At 34.1% G+C, this 26,858-nt stretch overlaps 1 protein-coding gene across 15 annotated transcripts in view; it reads left to right on the top strand.

The window, feature by feature from the left end:
• The window catches only part of pum (pumilio), a 366,079-nt gene that overhangs the window by 97,796 nt on the left and 241,425 nt on the right, over positions 1-26,858 (top strand). For 11 of the 15 annotated variants that reach the window (XM_088263064.1, XM_088263054.1, XM_088263053.1 and 8 more), the window contains 4 exons: positions 2,538-2,733; positions 4,705-4,816; positions 6,407-6,510; positions 7,714-7,857. In XM_088263064.1, the coding sequence (XP_088119190.1) occupies positions 2,538-2,733; positions 4,705-4,816; positions 6,407-6,510; positions 7,714-7,857 (556 nt within the window). The remainder of the gene's footprint in view (positions 1-2,537; positions 2,734-4,704; positions 4,817-6,406; positions 6,511-7,713; positions 7,858-26,858) is intronic. The other 4 variants (XM_088263060.1, XM_088263058.1, XM_088263059.1 and 1 more) reach the window with 1 other exon arrangement.

The raw sequence follows: 26,858 nt of genomic DNA, 5'->3' as shown, positions 1-26,858 counted from the left end.
TAATATGGGCGGGAAACCCTTCTGGGTAGTTTGGTATTATTCTCGTGTAGGCATATTGTTACAAAATATGTTTCTCTCGTTCTGGAGTTGCTTCGGATGGCCGTCTTGGGAAATTGCGTATGTAGCGCCGGCGCAAGAAACAAGTGGAGGTATGATATTTCCCGGCGAGCGTTATGTATTATTCCCGTACCGGAAAGTGGTCCGATTCGATTACCGAAAGTGATTCGGGGAAACTGGAGGAAAACTTCTCGGAAATTTGATTGATGATGGAACTGCGGTGTACAGTTTAACTTCGTTTATTATTTAGGCGCTCGCGTTTTACGAAATTACGCCGAGTTAATTACGTAAATGTTTAACCGTCCTGGATTTCGTATTGTACACTCTTAAAAATTGCGCAACAATATATTTAAATTGTTTTACGTATTTATTTCATACATGTTACGAAGATTAATCATCAATCACTTTACAATCCCTTTACAAATCTGACTCCAGTCTTTGACACTCGAAAATTTACTGAATAAATTATTTTAAGGAATTTTAAATCTGTTATCTATTGCGACACGTGTTTCGATGCATTCCGCATCATTTCCAAACACTGCATGTCAAAATGATGCTGAAACACGTGTCATAGATTTTAAGAAATAGTGGTCTTTACTAAGTAAAACTTAAATTAAAAATGGACAGATTTTACTACAAAGTGACTGCCAAATCAATGATTGAATTTAAAATCGCCTCAAAACCGCAACTTACATATTTTTTTCGAAATTTTACCATGTTATAGTAATATAATCGATGAACATCGGGATATATCTAGTAAATAATCAAGTAAGATGATAGATATAGTTGGTACTGTTAGTTTTCATTTTTGACAACTAAATTCCTAAATATTGCTGAATTCCAACATCCGTCTTTTTGTACTGTTGCACCTGTCAATAAAAAAACATTAATATAAGTTTTTTAATGCTTTTCGTTCATAAAAAAATGCGGTCAAAATACAGTCTTGTAAAGTAAGAATTTTGCAGAAGCAACATTATTCGCCGGCTCTTCCGTTGAAACAACGTTAAAAATACCCACGCAAACCGTCGTCGCTGTATATAAATTATAAAATAACCACTAGTGGTAAATATTACAATGCCCCGTCTGGCCGGCTGACGCACGCCCCGGTCAGCTGTCACCTTGACAGCGGCCGGGAGGCGAGACGCGCCGGCTCGCTTCGGCTCCCCTCGGCTCCGCTCGGCCGCGCTCGGCGCCGCCATGCTTGCCGGTGTTGCGTGCGCATCGCTGTGTTATTGCGCCCGATGACGGTAAAGAAATACCTAATATGTACCCATTCGCCGTACATTATTTAAATTACTGGGGAATACAACCATTATTTGATTCGACAAAAAATGTTATTACGTTTTAGATGAATTTTCCGCCATTTTAGAATACTGAAAACATTAGCTACGGCTTGGTATTGAAACTATCGATCGTTTTCAATTTGATATTAAAATTGATTACTCAAATTATATTACGGATAACTATATTATAACTTAAAATATCACTCTTACGATAAAATTGAAACTAAATTGTCTTTTTCAAATTAAATTTCTTTGAAACTTTTTCTGTAGAAACCATGTGGATGGTATCGGCCATCTGTTGGCGCTTTTTTAAACCATTCATTTTAGTTAGTAAAAATATCGCAAACGCTATTGGGCGCTAATGCATACAATTGATCGAACTTAATTTATTTTTTGTTATTTGGTTATTACATTTATTACTTGTTTATTATGAATTTATATTCTTGATACGATCGGTATTATGACTTATTACCGATTTTTCATGTCAATTTTGGTGCTGTTTTAATAAATGACCAATATGTTGGTCATTTATGTACAAACAAGCTTGTTTGTCCAAATAGACTTTTTGGGAAAAAAATACCGAAATGTTTTTTCTGAAGCACTATTAATTAATCACATGCGTTGTTAGTCTGCCCAAAGACTATGAATAGTGCTATTGTCCCTGATCCCTGAAGCGCAGCAGTCTCCTTGCCTTTATGCAAGTAACAATCAATATAACATCAATACGATGCAGTGCCCTATGCATCATTAGGGTGCGGATAAGGGTTTAAAATAGATGAACTACTACTACCATCACGCTGTTTCTCGGCAGGGGTAGGCAGAAAGGATGGAACGCCACACTCTTCTGTCCTGACATGCACTCCTCGCCTCCTTCACATCCATACATCTAGTCATACATGCCACCACCAGATTTTAGGTTCTGATTGATCTGATCGTGCCTTCTTTTTCGGCCGTCCTCGTTCTGTTTTCCCGCTCACATTCGCAGCGAAAGAAGAAGAATATTTATTTAATATCACCCTGGACTGGTCCTTGAAGCGCAGGAGTGATCACCTCGCCTTCATGCTAGTAACGATCAAGATAAAACTGCGAAAAATACGATGAAGTGCCCTATGCACCATTGGGTGCAGATAAGAATATGAATTGAATAGCCTAAAAAACAACGCTCAGTATTAATTAAGTGTTTTAAATCTTCCGCAGGATGAACTACCCGTATTCGAGCCGCACGCCGGGCTCGCGGCAGCCGTCGCCGGCGGACGAGGAGCAGGCAGGCGCGGCGCACCAGCGCAGCAACGGCGGCGGCGTGGTGGGCTGCGTGGGCGAGGGCGCGCCCTTCGCGCCGCTGCTGGCGCCCATGCACCACATGCACACCATGCAGGCGCACCAGGTACATATGGTACACTCTATCCTTTCTTACTTACTGTTTTTTGTGCTGTCCGTCCGTCCATATATGTTTACGTGTGTTAGTTTGAGAAACGCCGGAATTGGCAGATTTCAAATGAATATGTTAACCATTTTGGAGGATTCTAGATTTTTTATTAACCCATTAAGTGCCAGGAAGTATTAGTAAGACCGTTCCCTGTAGGCCGTAACATTTTAATAAGAGTATAACCTAACCATTTTTTTTGTTGTTCATATATTTAATGGATATTAGGAAGACCAAATATGTACCCTGCATGATATTAAATATGTACATATCGCTCACTCCTTTCAACAACGTCATTTATCAATTAACTTAATTTTTCAGGGGATCCTTCTTAACATCTAAAAATATAGTAAAATGTATTAAAAATAAATATCAAACCACTTATTGAACTTTTTACTGTGCAACAGTTCTTTTTAGGTAAAACCTGAATGCTTTTTCTCTATTTGAAAAATATTTAGTACATTTAAAAAAATAATTAAACAATACCTTTTATTCAAAATGCAAACACAACACTTTCTGCCACGTAGCGGGTAAATATTAAGTTAAATTATGCTGCTTTTGATGGGATATAGTTCATTTTCTGGGCATTCCGAAAACATTCATAACTGAAAATTGACGATTTTCGATATACGACATTGTTGAAAGGAGTGAGCGATATGTGTTAATATAAGCTAGAATCAAGCGCACACATGAGCGCGTTTACACGCTCATTTTGTGTGGCCAGTCTGGCAAGCACTGCAGAGGACTGGTTAAATCCTCCGCCTCTAAAGTGCAGAGAGTTCCGGGTCTGATTCTTAAAAGTCTCAAAATAAATGTGATTAGCTACTTTAGAAAAAACCTTTCGCATTGACGAAATTTAAATTTAAAACGAAATTTAAAATTTTTCGTGAAATTCGGTAACAATGAATTGAATGAAGAAATTGTATGATGTTATGGGCATGTAGAGTGAATGAATTATGAAACAGATTTACAATGTAAAAGCTGAGAAAGGACAGAGAGGATATGGCTTTATGAAGTATGTCAAATCCTTGGAAGAGAACAGGTCGGAAGTCGGGAACAAATGCCATGCATGTGTGAGGAGATGTATGTATAGATGTGGAAGAAGTAAAGAATGTCTGCAAATATGGCAGTTTGAAGATCTATCCTTTCTGACTACTCCTACGGGGTAGTGGAATAATAGTTATTTAGCTTTTTTGTGTAGTTGTGTGTATTTTGTTTTATGTATTTTACCTTTGAGAAATATTTTTTAAACTAAACACAAAAAATTAACACGTATAATTAAACTACATAACATATCTGACTTCCACACATGAGTTTCTAGGTTCGATTCCTAGACAGATTTTTTTTCATACTAAGATTTTATGTGTTATCCTGTGGGTAGCATTACAATGGCTGAATGTGGGGTCAAACAAATATAAGTGCTTTTTCAGTCTAATATTTACAAATATATCCGACTGCAATGTGTCAAGATTTACCTTCAGGTTGACATTTGTGAATCCAATTCATAACGTTAGTATAAATTCATTTTTATATTTGCTAAACTGTAATAAAGACATGTGAATTTTTGCCAAAGTGCTCTCTTTGTACGACCGTACATAGCACTTATATTGTGCCAATGTTCCCGATCAAGCTCTTATAATTTATTATTAGATTAAAACCAATATTTTTAGCTTTTCCACTTTTTTATTTGACCAGCGACCGGGTTTCGTCGTTACCGACATCATCAGACTGGTCGTGATGATGTCGATGATGTCGGTCATCCAGTCTGATGATGTCGGTAACGACGAAACCCGGTCGCTGGTCAAATAAAAAAGTGGAAAAGCTAAAAATATTGGTTTTAATCTAATAATAAATTAAAAATGCAATTCCATCACGAAGTGTCAGTGGATAATATAAATCTATTAAAAAAAACAAGCTCTTATATATGAATTGTACTTTCAGCCTCACCCCGGCATGCTGGGACATCCCGGCCAACTCGGTGGAGGACCACACCTGCAGGGGCTACACTCCCAGCACCCGCAACACCCTCAGCACCACGCGCAAATGCATCCAGGTCAATATTCATCATCATACAGATCAAGTTACCCCATATTAATAATTCTAAAAAATCCTATAAACCACTCTCTCATGAATTCCCCTCCTCTCCTTTTGCTTCCTACATATACCATTTTATCCCATACCCTTAACCTTTTACTTCCACATTCACACACATACACCCACTCTCTCTCCTGTTTTTTTTTAATCTCATAATATTCAACAGTATTAGTTTATGTATTAATTTTTAAATCAAACATAGATTTTTAGAGTCTACTAAGTAGTATTTCATTACAAAAACACAAAAAATTATTAATGTGACAATTGTTTCGCCTAGTTGTGGCATTTTCAAACAAAAAATCTATGTTTGATTTAAAAATTAATACATAAATTAAACTGGAGTTCTACAAATTAAACGCCAAATCAATAAATAAGTGAAAATTCAACAGTATTCATAAAATAAATGTGGAATCATTTAATTGGCCTGTATCATTGTCAATCTTATTTATTTTAACTATTTTTTATGTACAAACTGTATAAATCCTAATCAAATAAAATATAATAAGTAAATATAAAAATCTAACTAACTCGACAACAGATTTTTAGTGCATAAAATATACATTTTTACAATTGTATTTTGTCCTTGTCTCGCAGCTGTTTAATGCAGTTTTCCGTCCTTTTTTTAAGCCTCTACTCATTTATGAGTGATTTTAGCTCTGACAAACAAAATACATACATTGGAACAATAAATAAAGGATAAAAGGGGAGATAGACATCTTATGGCACTTGAATTTACATAAGATATTAATCTTTAATTTTTTAATTTAAAATCTCACCGTAAAAAATTATTATATTTCAAATATCTGATTTTTACTCTTTTCGATGACTGAATTATTTCTTTATTTTCTTCAGGCCAAATAATGGCAATGGAAAAATTGCATTTATGTTAAAAATTTAGTTTGCAAAATCAGTTAATAATTTATTTACTATTTTTTATTATTTCAAGGTTTCTGTGCTGATGTGAAATCAGCGTTGCTCTATTTTGCATATAAATTAATGCCTTTGTTTTGAAATTTTATGAATTTCTGCTTCTTAGAAAAAAATAACATCACTCATATAAATTCCGAACAAATGAAAAATGTGTTTACATATTTTGCAATAAAAATATTTCCCAGCTCTACCTCACCCAATTTCCAAAATTTAGCTTTTAGTTTCAGTTAAACGTTTGATGCATAACGTTTTATCATTTAATATTTGTGTGCAAAACTTTCTTCATTTTGATAACTTAATAAAAACGGTTTCATTGTGTTACATTCCTTGTGTTTCCTTGTATTACCATTAAAATACAACTTTAAAAAATTAATTATGTTTTTATACAATTCGATTTTTAAGGGTGGTATGTTTAAAAAATTCCATTTCTTTTTTGTAAATTTGTTATTTGTGTTCGTCAAACTTTTCTCAATAAATCATGCATAATTTGTTCGTAAAAAGTTTAAACTTAGTTTGCTTGAACTTAAAGAGTAATCATAGATTATTTTTGCAGTTCTCTCCCCTTACCGCCATCGGTGTGTTTTATATATAAATTTAATGATATTGAATTTATTTTCAGGGATGGCTATGAACGATTCCATGAACCAGCACCTGGATATGGTCTTGCAGCAGTCGATGGAGCAACACCAATTTGACGGCGTTAGTTTTGCCCCTTCCCAACAGGTAATATTACTAATACATACATTAAGTACAAAAAGTGCCCGGAAATTGTAAAAACAATCACACATTGTTATTTATTCAATCAGAATTTATTTTGTCCTCTTCAAAGTAGGCTCCACCGAGTGCAATAGCTATGCCAACGTTTAACCAAATCCTCCATACACTGCTAATAGGCCAATTTTATTTGATGGCCTCTATCGTTTCAAAGCGGCGACCCTATAGTGGCAAGTCTAGTTTTGGAAATATGAAAAAATCATAAGGAGCCATATCCCCTAAATGCAATGGCTGGTCAAGGTCAGCCTTACCCGCCTAGTGCGTTTTCCACACTGGGGGAATCGTTAGATACACATGCCTGGCGCGTACGTTACTTTCCGTGCGTACTACCCCAACCGTACGGCCATAAGATACCTGGTCAGGTAGCGTATGGTTTAATGTGTAGGGCGTAGTAATTATTTCTCGAATATTACCAGATTATGTTGGGATTTGGACTGCCAACGCTGTATTGATGATACAACACAATCAAATCATTTATCGGCTAGTTACATGTTCTACTGCTGAACAATTTTTTGTCCGCCTCCGTAGTGTAATGGTCAGCACGCTCGGCTATCGTTCTGGAGGTTCCGGGTTCGATTCCCAAGGGGGATAAAATAAATATTAGTAATTTTTTCACTGTAATATTTATTCAAAATTACCATGGACTGGTACCTGAAGCGGAGGGCTGATCACCTTTCCTTCATGTGTAAACGATCAAGATAACACTGCGTTTATATGACAGTGCCCTATGCACCATTTGGGTGCGAATAAGGGTTAAAAAAAAAATTAAAAAATCATACTGAGGTTGAGTAGAATCCTAAATTGTGTTTTGATTTATGTTAATAATATTTTGAATTATGTTATTTAACTAATTAATGCCAATTAAATGAAGAGTTTATAAATGTTTTTTATTTTTTTATTTTTTTCATAAATTCATAGATACATATTTATTTCTTATATACATTTACTATATGTATTATAATTGTTTACAAAGATACTTTTGAGATGTCACTAAAAGTTCAGTGTTTGTGTTAAAAGCGATTTTCTTTAAAACTAAAAATCCATGAATTGTGTGCTTGCACATGTTAACAGAGATGAAAGAATTAAAACGTTTATTAATGTCGGGTCATAGGTACATACAATTGACAGAGCTGTGGAATGTTTTGTCCCCAGGGATACGCCGCACCGCCGGGCAGCAACAACTCCCAGTCGCTGGTGAACGGCGGCGGGATGGGGGTGGGGGTGATGCCTCCGCAGGCCGCCCAGCAGATGTCGGACCAGCAACAGCAGCAGCAGCAGCACAGCTTCGATGTTCAGGTCGGTACCCTCATGATCTAAAAATATTCCGTTTTCTTATGATGTAAAAAATTCTTTATTTTCTACTGGCATTTTTATCATATATTTTTATAAATACACACATATTTACCGCCGTTTCATGTTTTCTAAACACACTTAGAACGGGAAAGGTATTTCTACCCGTTTGGTCGATTGATGCGCTTAAGGATGGGAATGGTATTTTTACCTTGTGCGCTGGCCTTATTTCAAAGGCAGAAAAAAGGATTATCCATTTTTTTTTATATCAATATTATACACCAATTTCTTTAAGGTTTTAACTATATGAACATAATTATCAAATTCTGTCGCCAGCGGTCCGTAGGTTTAATTTTATGATATATATAAACAATTTCATGTTCATTTTAAATGGAAAAAAATACTAAAATATTTCAACACTACAGAGCATAATGTTAGTCGGTCTCTTAATTTTTATTTTAGCTAATTTAACTTACCAACAATTTCATTATTAGCATCCTTTTCAAGTTTTGCAAAAGTTCCCGATTCAGACACCACTAATAATAAAAATTGTATTTCATCATAATTCCTGTTTTTCATCCTCGAAGAAGATACAAAAACTTAACAGTAGAGGCCTCTTTTATCTTTTCTACTCCTTACTTCAAATTCCTTCCTCACTATTGCGTACTGTTTCCGATTAAATCCCCTATTCCCATGTATAACTTAATACGTAAATTAGGACCCGTGTAACAATTAATATTCTGGAACGAATCGCCCCCCTGGGAGTTAGTTACCCGTATTGCCAATTCACACAAGCAACATGTCTTTGATCAAATGTAGGGCTGTGATCATGCTAGTTACTGAATCAATAAAGCAGTATATATTGCTACCTCAATATGTATAGGTTTGTCCATCCGCTTCTATCACAAAATATATTTTTACAAGGATAAGTAAAAAAAAAGTGTTTTTTTTTTATTTTATGAAAATTACGGTTGCTCCAATAGTTAGCTGTCAAAATATTTAATACTTACAGCCATTTCACTTCCGCAATTAATATTGTCTATGAATATTTTTGTATATGTGTTACGGGTAATACTTGAATACGAAGTGAACCTAGGTTTATCCGGGTTAACTTAGCATTACCCAATCCTTTTGAGTAATGTTCGAAAACTGACAAAAATAAATTGGAATTTGCAGTTCACCCATGTATACCTAGGTCTGCCCAACACTGCCCGGGTAATGTTAGGTTAGGTTAGCTCTTAACCTTTTCGGGAGCACAAAAATTAATATCCGACTTTCTCTGGGGAGTGGGTTCTTTTTACATGAATTTTGTTTTTCTCATTAAATCAATGTATTTTGAAGGTAGAAATTATGTTAAAATAATTTTAAAAAAATAAAAAACACCTCTTGGAAATATTTTTCAATTATGAAAAAATTACACGCAAATATCCACAGATGTCATTGCTATACAAGTTACATCATACTGACAGATGGACTTCGACATTCATTAGCGTCCATACTCATTTAAGGAAAATTCGCACCGACGTTCATTTACGTCCATACTCCTGGAAAAGTTAAATATACTATACAATATGTTTGGTCTTTTTTATGATTTTTTTTTTACAAAATATTGATTCTAATATTTTGTTTAAACATTCCTTTGCCCTGACTGTGTAATTATATTGTTTACATTTTTCTATCATTATCCAATCAGCATTGGGTAGACCTAAGTGTACACGGGTAAACTGCAAATTCAATTTTATTTTGTCAGTTTTCAAAGTTTACCCAACAGTACTGGGTAATGCTTAGTTAACAATGCTCTTGATATACAATATATAATGCTAAGTTAACCCGAATTATCCTAGGTTTACTTCGTATTCTAGCATTACCCGTAACATATTCATATGTAGGTTTTTCCTTACATTCACGATTCTCCTTCTCAATTATATAAATATAATGATATGATTGTTTCTTGTCGGTATATTGCAAAGTTAAATAATCTGGACATATGACATTAATCATGCACATCGTATTAGGCGTAGATTATAGAAAAAAAAATTCTTAAACCTCTGGGATTTTCTTTCTCCACTCTTGGAAGTACTCCAAACTAAATAGGTGGATACCTCATGCAAACCCAATCTGCTGGACACATTCCAATGTGTCCCCTGTATTCATAGTCATTTCTTTCTTTTTTCTCTTGTTGGCACTAGATGATGTATCAAGAATGGCTATCGTTTAATCCAATATTCTACCAATTGCAGCATTATAATGGATCAGTCCTCCGTGACTTTCTAATTGACTTTTTTTAATCTTATGAACTTTTATTGTTGACTTGGAGTACATAATTGCTGACTTCTTTAACTTTCCTAAAGAATTTTGTTCTAGTAAAATCTTCAAGGCTTTGATAAAAAAAAATCTACTTTTAAGAAGCATGCGGAGCTTTATTTGTGGCTAAAATCCAACTTGATTTTTTCTTCTCATTACATATTATTCAAGAAGTGTAATATAATACTTTAAGACATCAATACACACTTCTTTCAGTACAATAAACAGTATTTATAATATGTAATACAAATTGAAAAAAATAGTTAACTGCAAATCTCACATCGCGGGCTAGATTGCCACTGTATTTTTCGTACTTTTTTTATGCTTTCCCTCCCACCTATAAATAAATATTTAAAAGCTTTGCAGGCTATTTATTTTTTCTTAAATAATATGTTAATCAGTTGATCCAACACCACAAAATTTATAATTTCCTTTCGCGATCCCTGTTTTTTTATATTATTAATTTTACAAGAAAATTTGTAAAAAAGTTCAGAATAGGAAAAAACATCTTTTATCACTACTTTTTTTTTGTTATTAAGAAATCATTCTCATTCTTCTGCATTTATAATTTATATTTAAGATTCAGTAAACAATAAATAGAGATGCGGCAAGAATATTAAATAATAAATAATATCGGGTGTATATTGGGATTTGTATCCACCCTGCTATGGGTTATATGGTATCATTTATTGACTTCTGAACGTCTGCCTAAGGCACCCTGATCTATGGCATTGCAAGGCGGGTAAAGAGTTAAATATTTTTATATAAATTTAATATGTCTGTTTAAGAATGTATAGAAAAAAAAATCTTCCAATTTAAACAAACATGAACTTAAATAAAATAAAATATACTAAATAAATTAAAACATTTACTCATGTTTTAAGTAAACGCTTTATATTATTTTTTATTATCATTAAAAGTTATTGAAGTGTCTATGCAAACATCACTGAAGTCATTTTTATGAATTATAGGAGATACAAAATACCGCTTCAACAATAGATGACATTGTGCAAAGAATACCCTACATTATTAACGAATAGTCTATGAATACGGGGGAATTGTCTTGATTCCAAAATCTTGTCTAGAAATAAAACTGTCAGCGTGTGTCATTTCCACGACTAAGCTGCGTAAGACACGTTATGATGCATGGCTGATTTATTTTACTGAAATCTTACATTTCTTATTTCGCTTGACATTGAAAAAGTTATTCCACTTGTATAATTTATGTTGCCAACCATTTCAATTAAGTTAATATATTTTATTAAAATGTTTTAATTTAAAATAATTAAATTAAAATTAGTATAGCAGCATTTTGTCCGCCTCCGTAGTGTAATGGTCAGCACGCTCGGCTACCGTTCTGGAGGTCCCGGGTTCGATTCCCAAGGGGGGTAAAATAAATATAAGTGATTTTTTCACTGTCATATTTATTCAATATTACCCTGGACTGGTACCTGAAGCGGAGGACTGATCACCTTTCCTTCATGTGTAAACGATCAAGATAACACTGCGTTTGTATGACGCAGTGCCCTATGCACCATTGGGGTGCGGATAAGGGTTTTATTATATTATTATTATTATAGCAGCATTATCTTTCTTTTTGCATTCCCAATCTGTGCGCTTAACTAGCAATGCTGCTCATCTCGTGCCTTAACAGCTGTTACAACATGAGTGCTCCTGCATCCTATAACTGCTTGAAAGTATTGTATAAAATTAAATCACATTAACCCATTAATTGAATACATATCTTAGTCGTACAGGAGAAAGTGACCAACTAACTAAACGTAAAATGTTCAGGGGGGCCATTTAAGTCACTTTTACTTGGCAATAAAATAAACATCAATGCAGTTAGTCATTTTTAACAAGTCGATATATTATACTTCCAAGTTTAAAATCGCTTTGGGATATTTTCAGGGCACTATTAAGCTAGTAAGATATCAAATAGTCAATTATTACGTTTTTGTAAAAAATTAACTTGGTCACTTTCTCCTGTATGACTATGATATCTCTATGCATGATCCATCTAGACAGAACACTTTTCATTCCTTATCAGATTGGCAAGTGAAGGAAGAATGCTTTTCTTCAATGTGGTCTTAAAAGTGGTTCGTTTCTCAGATAAGTTAATTGTGCGAAACGGATTGTTCAAAAGATGGCAATATAAAACTCTTTATTTTAGTTTTACGGTTATATTTGGAAAAAATGACTGATTAACCATTAATATTTTTGGGGGGCAACCGCCTTATAAGGAAAATAATAAAAAATAAAATATAATAAAAATAAATTAAAAAATTCTTATAAAAAATAAAATTCTCTAAAAATATTTATTAGTGTTTGTTGTATAGAACCAAATTACAAGAAAAACATGTTGTTCCCATAGTACGCCAAATGAATTAGTTTTTTACTATTTTAATATTAACAGTTGGAAATACAAGAAATCCAGGTTATGCTTTTCAATACACCATATTATCTTTATTATTCATACCATGGTGTCATTGGGTTGATTCTTGAGTGCGAATCTAGTGTTGGGGGCTCGTTTCCCCTCAAATTCGTTTAAGATTTTTCTTTCTATTGGTATTTACTGACAAGCTTCAAAAATAAAATCCAAGTCTAAATTTTCAAGAAATAAAATCTATAAATAGTTTTTTCTTGTTTTAGTTTTTTTCTTGCAAAGATTTATAAAAATGTGAAAAAAAATTAAAAAAAGATTTAAAAAAGAGGTGATTTAAAAAAAAAGTTATTTGATTTTCCCCAACTCTAACCTAATTTATAATTTTTTAACCTTTAACATATAGTTTAATTTATTTTATTTTAATTTTGAATTCTTTATTTTCCACTCAAAACATAAAAAAAATCCTGAGCCTTGCCGCATACGTCAGTTTCCTGAATTCGTAATTCTCAATATACTTAACCCATATATAATCTACCGGCACAAGTTTTTGTATGGATTTCGAACATTCGAAAAAATGATTCGGAGAACTAATAAACCAATTGTGTCTGAAATAGGTACAAAATATTAACTTCGGTTATGGATCCCAATGCGCCAAAGTAAATTACTCGACTCAATAACAATATTCTCCAACGGGAGATGGTAATCATTCATACCTGATCGCAAGTGAAGTTCGGAAGGTCACAAAGTTAATTACAATTATCCGGCTATATCCCGTTTGATTCTCCAATTATAAGGCGATATATAGCCGCTAAGTTGGATCGTTAACCGTTCGATGGCGTCTCTGATCCCGATTTTAAACCCTTAATTTCTAACTTGGTCCCGCCTGGGGATTCGGCCCACCTACCCGGGGATTATAATGAAGAGGGTTCGATCCCGCGGCCGGATTTCACACCGCTGTGTATGTATAAATGATGTGTTAAGCCCGCAACTTATTCATCCGTTTCATTTGCGGGCCTGTTTAATATTTTATCCGCGGCGGGAAAGGGTTCATGCGAATTTAAACGTAATTAACCCCTTTGTGGCGTCTGTTATATATTTTTTTATCGCGGGATTTTCGATCGTGTTTATAATACCTTCCTTTTGTTAAAGGTGCGATGATATCGTATTTATTTACCCTATTTACTTCTACTAATACATGTTTGAGATACCTGCAGATAAAACCCTTGATTTTAATTTTAACCCTATAAAATAATGTCATGCTGATAAATTGTAATTCGCAAATTTTTGAAAACCCATGACTTTGTTCAAAATCAAATTCTGCTCTCTATTTAAACACCATTAAATATGTGTTAATATAAAGTCCGCCTCCGTGGTGTAATGGTAAGCGTGTTGAGATCCCGTGTCCGATTTCCAGAAGGGGGTGAAAATAAATATTATTGATTTTACACTCAAATATTTATTTAATATTACTTTTACGTAAGTAACGATCAAGATAACGCTACGTGAATACGGTGCAGTGCCCTATGCACCATTGGGTGCGGATAAGGGTTGGAAGAGAAATATGTGTATTCCTTCGTGTTTAACTAATTTCTTGGGAAAAAATATCATGTCTTAGTATTTCGTGACTATCCCAAGAGATGTCTCTGCGTATCATGTCTTTGTACGTCATCATTATCCCAAACTATGTCTTGTCTTCATGCGTCAGTATTAATACTTGCACAAAAACACTTCTTGATCCTTGGGCTAGGAAAATGGTTAGGATACCCATACGTGTAAACATGGAAATTTCGTTCGCAGCGCGGGCACGAAAGCGTGAGACGTGCTTATACGGTTTTGGAGGTCAAAAGGTGATTAAATACCATTTCTTACTCCTGCACTTTAGCTGACGATTTTTAGGCTATAAAAAAATATTGTAAGAAACAATGAAGAGGAAGAAAATGCACTATTACACCACTAGGTTATTTTAAATGATGATGAATCGTCGCTGCACCCAAAATACCACTAATGTGCTAATTTCGTGCATTTGATTATTGATAACGTTTTGTCTGAAAATGTTCGTTGAAAGTTTTATTTTTATTATTATGATTTTTATTGATTTTTAGACCATTGTGTCGAATTTGACAATTTTGTCGTTTCTAGAGAAAACTCATACATATTCTTATCCACAAAACATTTATTTCATGATGAATTAGTTGAAGTATTTTTTAAAAGTTGAAACTATCATACATAGTTTAATTTCGTACAAAAAGGAGCTACCATTGAGCATATTCTACGCCCCTGGTATTAAGTTACCCTATTGTATCATGGAATGATAATTGTTAATTTTAATGTCTGTATGCATATATACAATATTGAAGACATGCAATGCAATGCGAACTTATATCATAGCAGGAAATAGGGTGTTAATATTTAATATATATTGTGGCACTTTAGATGCGTAACTTCTTGACATCATAATTGCATATACTTTATTTTCCTCAAGTCCATTAAATGAAAAATAAAAATAATCTCTATTATAAATACTATCTCTATTATGTTATACATATTTGTCTGCAAATAGCATTGGTTAAAAATGCCATTAAAAAACTAGACCATTCCTTTATTTGTCGATGAAAACGTAAAAAGTATAAAACTTCATGCGTCAAAATGTTGTCTGTGTACCTAGGTATAAAATTATACAGGTTTAAAGTTCGACCAGCTTCTATGGACGAAGGATTCACTTTTCAATTAAATAAATATGCTCGGTATAGTTAGGTAAAAAATAGATTAGTGGTGAAATTATCATACTCTGTTGGTAGCGCAGGGAACGCGACATCCAATGGTTATGGCATCAAGTCCCGGAGTAGGCAGTTTCTTTAAAATATATATATGTATATAATTCGTAATGTGTTAAAAAATATTTCCCTTATTTAACTAGGTTGTACTATGTATAGTAGTAGAAATGTAAAAAAACGTACCTTCATTTGGAATAGTTTAGATTAGTTTCGTCTTCTTCTTGGTGTAGGCCTTTGGCTTGTTTTTAAGAGGGGTTAGCCTCCTGCGAGGTCGATTCCCAGCTGTCGATCCATCTCTTTGGTGGTGTGCCCGGGAGTCGTCTACCTTGGGCTATTAATTAACCTCAGATTAGTTTAAACAAAATTAGCAAAAATAGATAATATTTTGAGTGTGACCAAATACGTTTTACACAAATCTGGATTTTCTCCTCTGAGGCGTTAAGATGTCAAAAAAATGTAAACAATAAGTACATTTTAATATATATAAATATAAATATATGTATATATATATATATATATATATATATATATATATATATATATATATATATATATATATATATATATATATATATATATATATATATATATATATATATTTATATATATATATATAAATATAAATATATTTATTTCCTTCTGTAAATAAGTTTTTTTTAAATTTTAGCGTGCGTTCAAGTACGTTTTTTTCGAGGTTTTTATGGCTATTTATTGTTTAAGCTGCAATCGATGATTTATATTGTATTCAAATATGTTTTTACATTGTTATTTTTTATTTCATTTAAATTTTAAAAATATAGTCTGCATATCACTTTTTTGAATGATAATTGTATCACTCGTACTTTGGATATTTTTTTAAAAAGAAACCTTTTAAAACTAACATCAATAATATAAAATTGGGCATGTAAAAATGTGAGCTTCGTTCATCTTGCCTGTAGTCCTATTAGCATTCCGTTTGTTCGGTGTTGAGTTTAGTTGGCAGAAACATTATTGCTAGATCATTATTTTCATTCTAGTCATTCGTTTTCTCGTTAGTGTGGAGTTATAGAGTATTATTTGTTCTTCCTGGAAGCGGATTCAGATTACCATTGTGTGCGGTCGATTTAATTTCGATAGTTCTTCACAAGAAAATATTATTCTGCCGAGCAGACTGATTTCAGTGCGCTGTTTTATATTTCTGCAAACTTACTATTGGAAAAATGTTTACTTTGCTGAAAAAGTTACTTACTATTTGTAACGAATCAATCGTAAATCACGGAATTTCAACAAAGATACTTAATTTCTAGTTACGGTATTTACAGAGGAAGACCGAGAAAAACATGGCACGATCAGGTATGCCAAATACTTGAAAGTGGTCAGGTTAGGAGTCGTAACAATCGGCGGGTATGTATGAGGAGATGCATGAACGTGGAAGAGGCGAAGAATGTTTGCAAGGACAGAGTGGTGTGGCGCTCTATTCTTTCTGCCTACCCCTGCGGGGAAGCGGCGTGATGGTTAGTTAGTTAGTTTATTATATTTATCAATCTTCTTCTCTTTATTCGTTTTGTGTACCCGATTAATAATTCAATGGTAGGTACGGCATATTTTTGTAATTTTTTTGATAAATGTAATAAAATAACTAACCATCACGCCGTTTCCCCAAGGGGTAGACAGAGAAAATAGGACGCCACACCAATCTGTCATTGCAATTTGCCTCTTACACTTTCGTGCATCTCATACATACTCATCGATTATATCATATAACCCATAAGTTTCTAGAGCACGTATTTCAATGGCACGAAGAATACAACTTTCTAAAAATAAGTAAAAAATTAAAGTATAAAAAATTTCATGATATAAATTCTTATTTCCCTCCTATTTTAAAATAATATTTTATTTAAATCTAACACATATATTAATTCACAGTATGTATGAAAGCAAAAATGTTTAAAAAAAATATATTTCTTTTTTCTATTTCAATTTAGCGTAATCTATACATTTTCAATATTTTATTTGATAACACACAATTTTTTCCCAAAATCTTATCGTATTGCCCTTTTTCAAAAAGAGAAATGTAAGCTTCCGACAAGTATAACATTTTTTTACATGAGTTTATTCAATATAGATAAACATTGAATAATGTATACATTTATGGTTTGTTTAACTGTTTGAAATTGCACCGTACTTGAACCGTGTCGGCTCTCCGCCCCTCGGATTATTTCGCCTGCGAACTCGCCCTATCTAACTTCCCGCTCAATAGAACTCGTGGGAAATTATACCTCACTTGTTATATGACCATCTCCGCGCAGTTCTCGAGTCGTAAGTACCGATTTGTATAGGGATCAGCTCCTACACCTGCTAGAATGTGCGCCACCGGCCACTAAATATAACATCCGACCTAGATGTTAGATTCTTCTGTTCAAACATGTATCTAATGTCTCCCCTTCGACGACCTGAGAGATGTTTATTTATTAACAAGACCTATCTGAATTCATTGACCGAAAACTCGCGTGAATACAGTTAGAATCGATTCCCAGTTAACGGTTTAACATATGTTCTCGTATGTATATGTAAAATTCCCATCACAATAACCTCTGGGTCTTCTAGGTCTAGTAAATGTTATACGCGTATAAAGTGGTCACTTAAACCAGCCTATGATTGGTCGTAAGCGCCTTTTAATGCCCAGACTACCGTATTCTTCTTTATTTATGTTGAGAATGAATAAAAAGTCTAGGTCTCTGTTGAGATATCAATAAAATAATTGATAACTTATTATGGAATCGAATCCGACATTTGTCATACAAATGACTCGAGAAACTCTGACATATCGTAGTCGTACAGGAAAAAGTGACCAACTAACAAAACGTAAAATGTTCAGGAGGGCCATTTAAGTCACTTTTGCTTGGCAAGAAAATAAACATCAATGCAGTTAGTCATTTTTAACAAGCCAATAATTATACTTCCTAGTTTAAAATCCTTTGGGATGTTTTTCAGGGCAATATTAAGCTAGTAAGATATCAAATAGTCCATGATCACATTTTTGTAAAAAATTCACTTGTTCACTTTCTCCTGTATGACTACGATATTTGCAGTATTTTATTTCGAGACAACCACTTTAACGTCAGCCCGAATTTAATAGTATTTTTTTAGGATTACGTATGCATTTCAGAGCGCTATAAAATCATTCTTCGACCGGCACTCTGGCGCCGCTTACTTTATTACTAATAATTACACGAAGGAAAGGTGATCAAGGAGAAGAATTAACGCGAAGGAATAAACATTTGGCTTATTGATAATGTCGTGTCCTCTCTCCATTTGTTATCGCGGCCATTAAGATCGTTAACTGCTTGAATTTGTTTTCATTTTCGGCTCTAGTTCGCGTGCTGCGGGCCGGCATCGCCCTATTGCCTCTGTAACGCGACGTCGAACCATCCCGCTGTCTGGATTTCTCCATACAGCCCAGCACCCTAACGCAACAAACTCGTTTTTCCCTCTCATTTCCATATTGCGGAACCTACTTCTTCGTATAAACGTAATAACTGCGTGCAAACATATCGCTCACTCCTTTCAAGAACGTCATAAATCAAAAATCGTCAATTTTCAGTTGTGCATGTTTTCGGAATGCCCAGAAAATGTACTATATCCCAGCAAAAGAGGCACATTTTAAACTTAATATCTACCCGCTACAGGGTAGAAAGTGTTGTTTTTGCATTTTGGAAGAAAAGGTATTTTTTAATTATTTTTTTTAAACAAACTAAATATTTTTCAAATGCAGAAAAAACCTTCAGGTTTTACCTAAAACGATCTGATGCACAGTAAAGATTTCAATAAGTGGCTTGATATTTATTTTTGATATATTGTATTATATTTTTAAACTTTAAAAGCGTTCTCCTGAAAAATCAAGTTTTTTTTATTTATGACGTTCTTGAAAGGAGTGAGCGATATGTATTGAACACATATTTTTTAACCCAACCGCATATGAGTTTTTTTAAAACGGGTATACAAATATACTAATTTAATGTATCCCCGAATGTAAAAAAGTCGCCCCGCCCGGAGGGGAGGTGACATGGATTGTCTAACAATGAGGCGCTAATATTTTGCACCTGATAATTAAATGCAGGAAAAGGCAGCATGCACTAAAAGTATTTATTTTTGTGGTGTAAATCAGTCCAACAAATCATAACGCTCACTTGTGACTCACACTTTTAAAACGTCAAAGGCGTTCGAGTTAAACCGAGTTGTAAAATTATAACTATTACTGTTTTACCAATAAATATGGTACATATAATGCACATATTTTATCGAGTGTCTATATCAAAAATGTGATAATTAAGTAAAACATTACGCATGGGATGTAAAGTTTTGAATTTTAACTTATTTTAGTTGATATTTTAATCAAGATGATTCAATCCTTACAGGGACATCTTTGGTCAAGTGCTGTTAATAAATTTGTATTAAAATAATAAGAATTTGAATTACCAAAAGTTTTCTTTACTGATTTGGAGATTTCACACGAAAGTATCTTTATAATATGAACTACCCACGGACGGAGGTGAGGCTTACACCGCGGCTGATATGCGAATGTAAAATGTTCTTACCCGCCAAGATATGGCAGCTGATATGCCGACGGGTTAAATTCTATGTACAACATTCTGTAATAGGTCATTCGGAACGATTTTCATTTTTTTCAATATTTCTCAAGTTTTTACATTTGTTTACTCTATGTTAGTTTCCAATGCACGTCTGTTTTCACAACTTGAATAAACTCAACTTTCCCCGTTTCGTTCGGAAACGCGTTTTGTAATTAATTTTTCGTAATTCTCGCGAGTATTTCGTATTTTAATATCGCAGTGTATATATATACTAATTGTTAAACTTGAAGTATTGTGCGCGATGAATCCGATGACCCCATTCATCAACCTGCTCAATCAATCAATTTGATACGCATGCCTTAAATTATACAATACAAAACTTTAAACAAAGGAATGCCGTGACGTAACTGTGAAGTGATTTTCGTATATTTTTAGACATCTAGAAATTGTGTAGGTTTTGAACAATTATGTTTTATAGATTTTAAAAATTGAGTTTTTATACGTTCCATTGAAAAATAGTACTTTTCAACTTTCATTTTTTTTTCATTAAAACCTTCATCCGCACCCGATGGTGCATAGGGCACTTCATCATATAAACGCAGTGTTATCTTGATCGTTAATACATGAAGGAAAGGTGATCAGCCCTCCGCTTCAGTCCAGTGAAAATTCACTTATGTTTATTTAACTCCTCATGGGAATCGAACCGGGACTTCCAGGACGGTAGCCGAGGGTGCTGACCAGTAACTGCTGACTTTTCAACGTTATAAATAACAAATATAGGATATAATCTAGAAGGCGTAGTATGCTACTGTTTACTCATTTATACAATATGGAATCATTAAGTTGACCTTATACGGTAACATAATAAACTTCATGGGTACAGAAAACCATAATTATCTTATATTTTGCTCAAGAACTCTTTAAGGGGATACAACGCAAGCGCAGAATTCAATCACCGGCTGGCCACCGGAGAGATCACACTTCTCTTCACGTCCGATTTTTTTAAAGAATGTACATTGGATATTTGTTTTAATTTATATATATATATATATATATATATATATATATATATATATATATATATATATATATATATATATATATATATATATATATAGAAAAAAAAAAATTATTTTTTAAACTCCTTCCCATTCAATAACTCTTTTCTTTTCAAAACCATATAATTATTTCTAAGAAATACTTATTTTGTTCAGTTCAAAAACGGTGTTTTAAGATGAAGAAAAAAATTACGTAAAATGTTACCTAGATTAGAAAAAATTAAGTTGCGACTTGAATACTGGGCCTTAAGCATTACCAGTTACAATCCACACGATCTAATACGAGTTCGGGTATGCATCTTCCGAATGGCCTATTCTTTGCTTCCGTTCTCTAGTACTCGTAATGTCCTTAGCCCTTTGAAAATCTTACCGGACTAATATGATTAAAAATTGCGTGTATTTCACAGTATTACAATTTATTCCTAAGGGTGTAAAATTGTGTCGCGTTATTTACCGCGCGATCGGGACGCGATGTGTTTTACATTACACGTGTATCGTGTACACATATCACTCTCCCGGTAGTGGTGGAACTGCAACACACATACCTCACGAGGCAGCCCGTATCTGCATAGCAGTAGGAATACATTATGCCCACCTGCAGAAACAATGTCTGGAAGAGGATCTGCACGCGATCCTGCAGCAGAGACTGTCTATGAGTGTCGGTGATGTATACGTGTCATTACAGTTAACCCCCCTATAACGCTGATATAGGTACTGCGTTATCGGAGGGGACGTCATGGGGAAGTTAGTGTTTTTTAAATTGTATTCCAATTTTTAATTACTCATTACAGTCATTTCCGCTAGTAAAAATACAGTTTAAAACATAAATCCCGCATAAAACTCCCTAAGATTAAGGAGTACCTATGTCAACATTGTATGGGGGTATACTGTATTTAAAAAAAAAAAACTTTTATAATACCATTTATTGAGTTTTACTTCATTACACGCGACAGTTTCGAAAACTACTGTTGCTTTCGTCGACAGGTCGATGAAAACAGCTGTAGTTTTCGAAACTAGACGTGTGAAATGAAATAAAACTCTTTTTCATTAATTGATTCGGCAGTCACTTTGTTATAAAATCTATCCTTTTTCACGTGTCGCAATACATTTTAAGAAATAGTGTTATTTACCAAGTAAAACTTAAATTCAAAATAGATATTCCCACAAAGTGACTGCCGAATAAATGTATGAAATTAAAACAAATCTTTCTACGATTTCATTTTGTAAATGGCGTAAACCGGACCTAAGACGTTGGATTCGCAGTCGAACATCTATCCAACTACGCCACGTCGCATTTGATTTCCTTTTTTCTCTTCTTTGTAAAACCCTACGTAAAATTCAAGAAACTAGTAGAAATTGAAACAAATCATTCTTAAATTTCATTTCGCGAATGGCGTGACCGAACCTTAGACGTCAGTTTCGCAGTCAAACGTCTATCCAACTACGCCACTGCGCATTTAGTTTCCTATATTCTCTTATTTGTAAAACCCAACGTAAATTCAAGACTCTAGTAAAAATTTAAAGAAATACATCCGAATAAATCATGACTACCGTCGGCATATTGTTCAAACATATCCGAGTGTAAAAATCGATGATCATCTCAGATAAACAGGGTCAAATGGTTTAAGGTAGGGTCAGAGGGCACACGGCTCGGAATGCTTCATATCAAATTGAATTGGCCGTGTTGCTACGTGTACGGTTTGATGATAGATCGGTCCGTGTTACGGCCGGAGATCATAGCGAGCGAGTGGTCGTACACGTGCGCGTGTTTATGCCCAAATCGGTTCACCGAATCCACCGCCTCTCCTTTCAGTTTCGGCCCGAATTGAATTACTTTCAACCCTTTTTTAACAATACAATAAAGCGAAACACTTTTATTCGTCCATTGTTGGAGCAAAACGTTCGGGAAATTTATCCTTGTACATACAGACTGTTTTAGAAGGAATGGTTACATAATAAGTGCTGTTTTAGAAGAGATAGTTACAATATTGTTAATAAGTGCTGTTTTAGAAGAGATGGTTACAATATTGTTAATAAGTGCTGTTTGGTCAATTTAATCATTCAATTCCTCCTAGGTGAAATAACGTAACCCATAAGAAGAAAAATCTATAGTTTTTCTTATCAAATTTCGTACTTACCATATATTTCGTGCATATTCAAAAATTAATTTAGATAAATTCGTTTGTGACATCTCAACACAGATGAAGAAGAATATGGAAGTCTGAGTATTTACAGGGCTCATGACCTTTCATAGGCTGGTTAAGTGATCACTTTACAACAGTGAACAATTATTTGGACACACATTCAAAATGTTGTGAATTAGATAAAATTGTTTCATATATGCTATAACAGAGATCAATAGAGGACGACCGAAAAAGTCTTGGCACGATCAGATCAATCAGAACCTAAAATCTCAATAAAAAGGTGGTGTCAAAAGTCTGCGTAATCGGAGGGCATGTATGACTAGATGTATGGATGTGGCGTTCCATCCTTTCTACCTACCCCTGCGGGGAAACGGTGTGATGGTAGTAGTAGTAGTAGAGATCAATAGTTCAAGATTTAACGAAACCCGAATCATCCAATCATAAATTGACATTTGCAAGGTCCAATGAATCACCTAGGCGGACCGATATCACAGTGATGGTCATTGTCACATGGATATTTGGCATTTTATGTACACATACCTATGTTATGAATGACACGTTTATATTATTTATTGATTCGGCATTAACTTTGTGGAATGACATGTTGATTATTAAAAAATAAATTAGACACTTGTAAAATACCACTTTATGAGTTTTATTTATTTTTTAATTTAAGTTTTATTAGTAAATATCACTATTTCTTAAAATCTTTTGTGACACGTGTTTTGATGCATTCCGCATTATTTTCAAATACCTTATTTACGGTACTTCATCAACAATCCACTCATTCCACGGGGAAAATGCTTAAAATAAAAGTTTTGTGTAGTTTTCCTTGAAATAAATAATGAAATGGTGTCGTACTTTTTATTATTATTATATATGTTATTTCAATTATTAATATATGCACTTAGTACCTTCTAAGATGGCGCGTATCCAAATTATTGGGAATATAAATCAAAATACACGACGTGTTTCATTATACAAAACATCTTTTATTTCCTCCTCGTTTTTGTCACCGATGAAAATGATGCCTGCGCTTCTATTTCCGCGTGTCACGTACCGCGGGCACCGCCGGTTTCGAGGTCAATCGCATTTTTCATGCAACATTTTGCCATTTGTTTGACGCAGCAACACGCGCATTCCCGACTGTTGTAGCATCGTTTTGGCCCAATTCTTTTAGTCGTCGGGATTTATTTATTCGACTGTCCCACTTTGGGGGATACGACTTCTTGCTCTGACCGAGAGCGCGGTGATTCATTTTGGACACTCAGCGCTTCTTAATACACACTCTGTTATGTAAACTGCGCTCTTGAACCCATTCAATGTATCTGATGTTCTCTCGAGCGTGACAGATAATAATTTCTCTCTTTTTATCGACATTTTCAACTCTTTGATTCCATTTAAAAATAATACTTAAAAAAAATAGCAGGTAAAATATCCCACGATTTTTTTAAATGTTCATCCTACTGGAACTCATTTGATGTACCGTAGAACGGGGCTACTTGAACTTTGATGTGTTACTTGAGCCCAGTACAAAAAAGAGATTTAAATCTGTATTTGGTCTACAATAATGAACGTATCGTGACAATAAGTGTCACCTGTCAGGGAAACAATGAATCATGTCGATACGTTCATTTTTGTAAACTAAATACAGATCTAAATATTTTTTTTTGTACTAGGCTCAAGTTACATATCAAAGTTCAAGTAGCCCCGTTCTACGGTATAACTGTTCCAGCGACTAGTAGTAGTTCATCTTTAATTTCATAGCTCGGAAGCTTATCACATACGCTCGTGAATCAAATCGTTATTCCATCCGTGCCTTATTCACTAATACACTTTGCTTGTCACGCTTCATGAAAATAACTGTTCATTAAATATGGGTTTTTGGTTTTCATTTCCCGAATAACCGGCGGGTATAAAGCTACCATTTGAAGAGTCGGGCTATAAAACGGTGACGACTATCATGCGTTTGAGAAAAATTGCCCTTTAAGTACGTTACGACCGCTTTAAAATTTCCCCGCGCGTTACCGCCGATCGTTTTGAGCTGCGCCTACAACTGGATACACCCCTCAGACGTCGAATAAAATATCGTCGTATCGAAATTTGCATTTCTGCTTTATTTATCGCTCCCACTTAATTATGCCCCCTGATTAATAATCGTTTCACATCACAGAATCTCACCTTTCATCTTGCTCTAGGTTATCGTGTCAGATACGTCCTGGAAATAAGATTCCAGATGACCACTCGCGATGTTTATTTTGACTGTCAATTAAAATGTATCGCGTGTAGTGACAGACGCCCACGCCATCTCGGTGACTCAACGCGATGCAAATACATATCCAAACTCTCCTTAGATATGCGCGGAATGCTTATTATAGATCTATGTATTATATTTAAAATCGGACGAATTTGAAATGGGGGGTACACATTCAACACCACGTAACTGAGAAAATTTATTTTAATTTCATATAATCCTTTTTACTTTCTTGAGAAGAATATCTTTAAGCGTTATAATAACTTCCGTTTGTCTTTGTCAGTGTATTATACGTCGAATTTACGTACGGCGGACTCCTCAATTTATCATCAATATTAATTATCTATCAATATAAATAAAAGTTGTAGATGTTTGTTTGCTCAAAATCTTAAATCATTCACATATTGCGTTGAAATTTTATATGACTTTCCATTCAAATACACGCGTATTTTTATTTATCCATACAAATAAAAATGTTGTGTCAAGTGTTTTTACTTGTCAGGTTAAAACATGTTTTTAAACAGATTTTTGTACCCCAATCATCAGCTGAACTAAGAAACATACGCAATGCTAAAATATTGCTTATTGCGGATATCGTGCTTCTTGACAGTACTGTCACTTGGCATTTTCAATGTTTTCGATGCATTGTTGTTTTATAGATTTGAATGTTTTTAATTCCTTTTCACGATGATTGTAAAATTGAACATACTAGAAATGTGTGATTTCTATTTTCTTTATTTTTCGGTTTACTAGACTAAGCTATAGCAACGCGTGGTTAGGTACAGCTGGTGACTTAATAGAAGTGTGGCGCATTTAACGCAAATACTCCATTATTTGTTCGTTGCGATTGTTGGGCAGTTTTATTTTGAGATTCCATTTCGGCCATTGACGAACGGAATTCAGGCAACTGATAATCTCAACGATAAAACTAAAAACATACACACCTAACAATAACGTCTTGCAATCATTATTTCAGTATTTTTGGTTATTTTTAAATAATAACTGGAAGGTCAGAAAAATGCATGACGCTGCTGTAATTTACCTGTGCGTAAGAATAATATTATTCCTGCACATTTCTTAGCATCCGCAGTCGTGTTTACGATATTTTCTCCGCAATAACAGCGGCAATAAACTGCGCAGTTTAGTTTCCATAATATCCTTCCTCTGCCCTGTATTAAAATTTAGCATTAACTATTTCTATGTTCGTGCTTAATTCGGTGGCATTATTCATATTTTCACCCGAATTACAATGCAAATGCACCGCTGTAAAGATTTTAATGATTTTTTTTACAACTTTTGTATTTTCGTCCTTCGCTCACCGCTATAGTGGCTTTATAAGTTTTGTTACTTTTTTACGGTAACTTCATTGCTTTGTCTGGACTTTAGCGCGTACCGCTTTGCGTGCACCGAGAGCTACCATTTTCCCAATTTCGAGACAGCTTTCCATTGTCTCCTGAGAAGTTTTGTAATTTGGTTTTCTAATGCGTTATTTTCTTTTGTTCCTCGCTATAAATGA

Source organism: Brachycentrus maculatus, unplaced genomic scaffold (genome assembly GCF_059751285.1).
Source record: "Brachycentrus maculatus isolate JH-2025_06_01 unplaced genomic scaffold, ASM5975128v1 h1tg000196l, whole genome shotgun sequence".
NCBI classification, from domain to species: Eukaryota; Metazoa; Arthropoda; class Insecta; order Trichoptera; family Brachycentridae; genus Brachycentrus; species Brachycentrus maculatus.
This window is presented reverse-complemented; position numbering and strand designations above follow the sequence as displayed.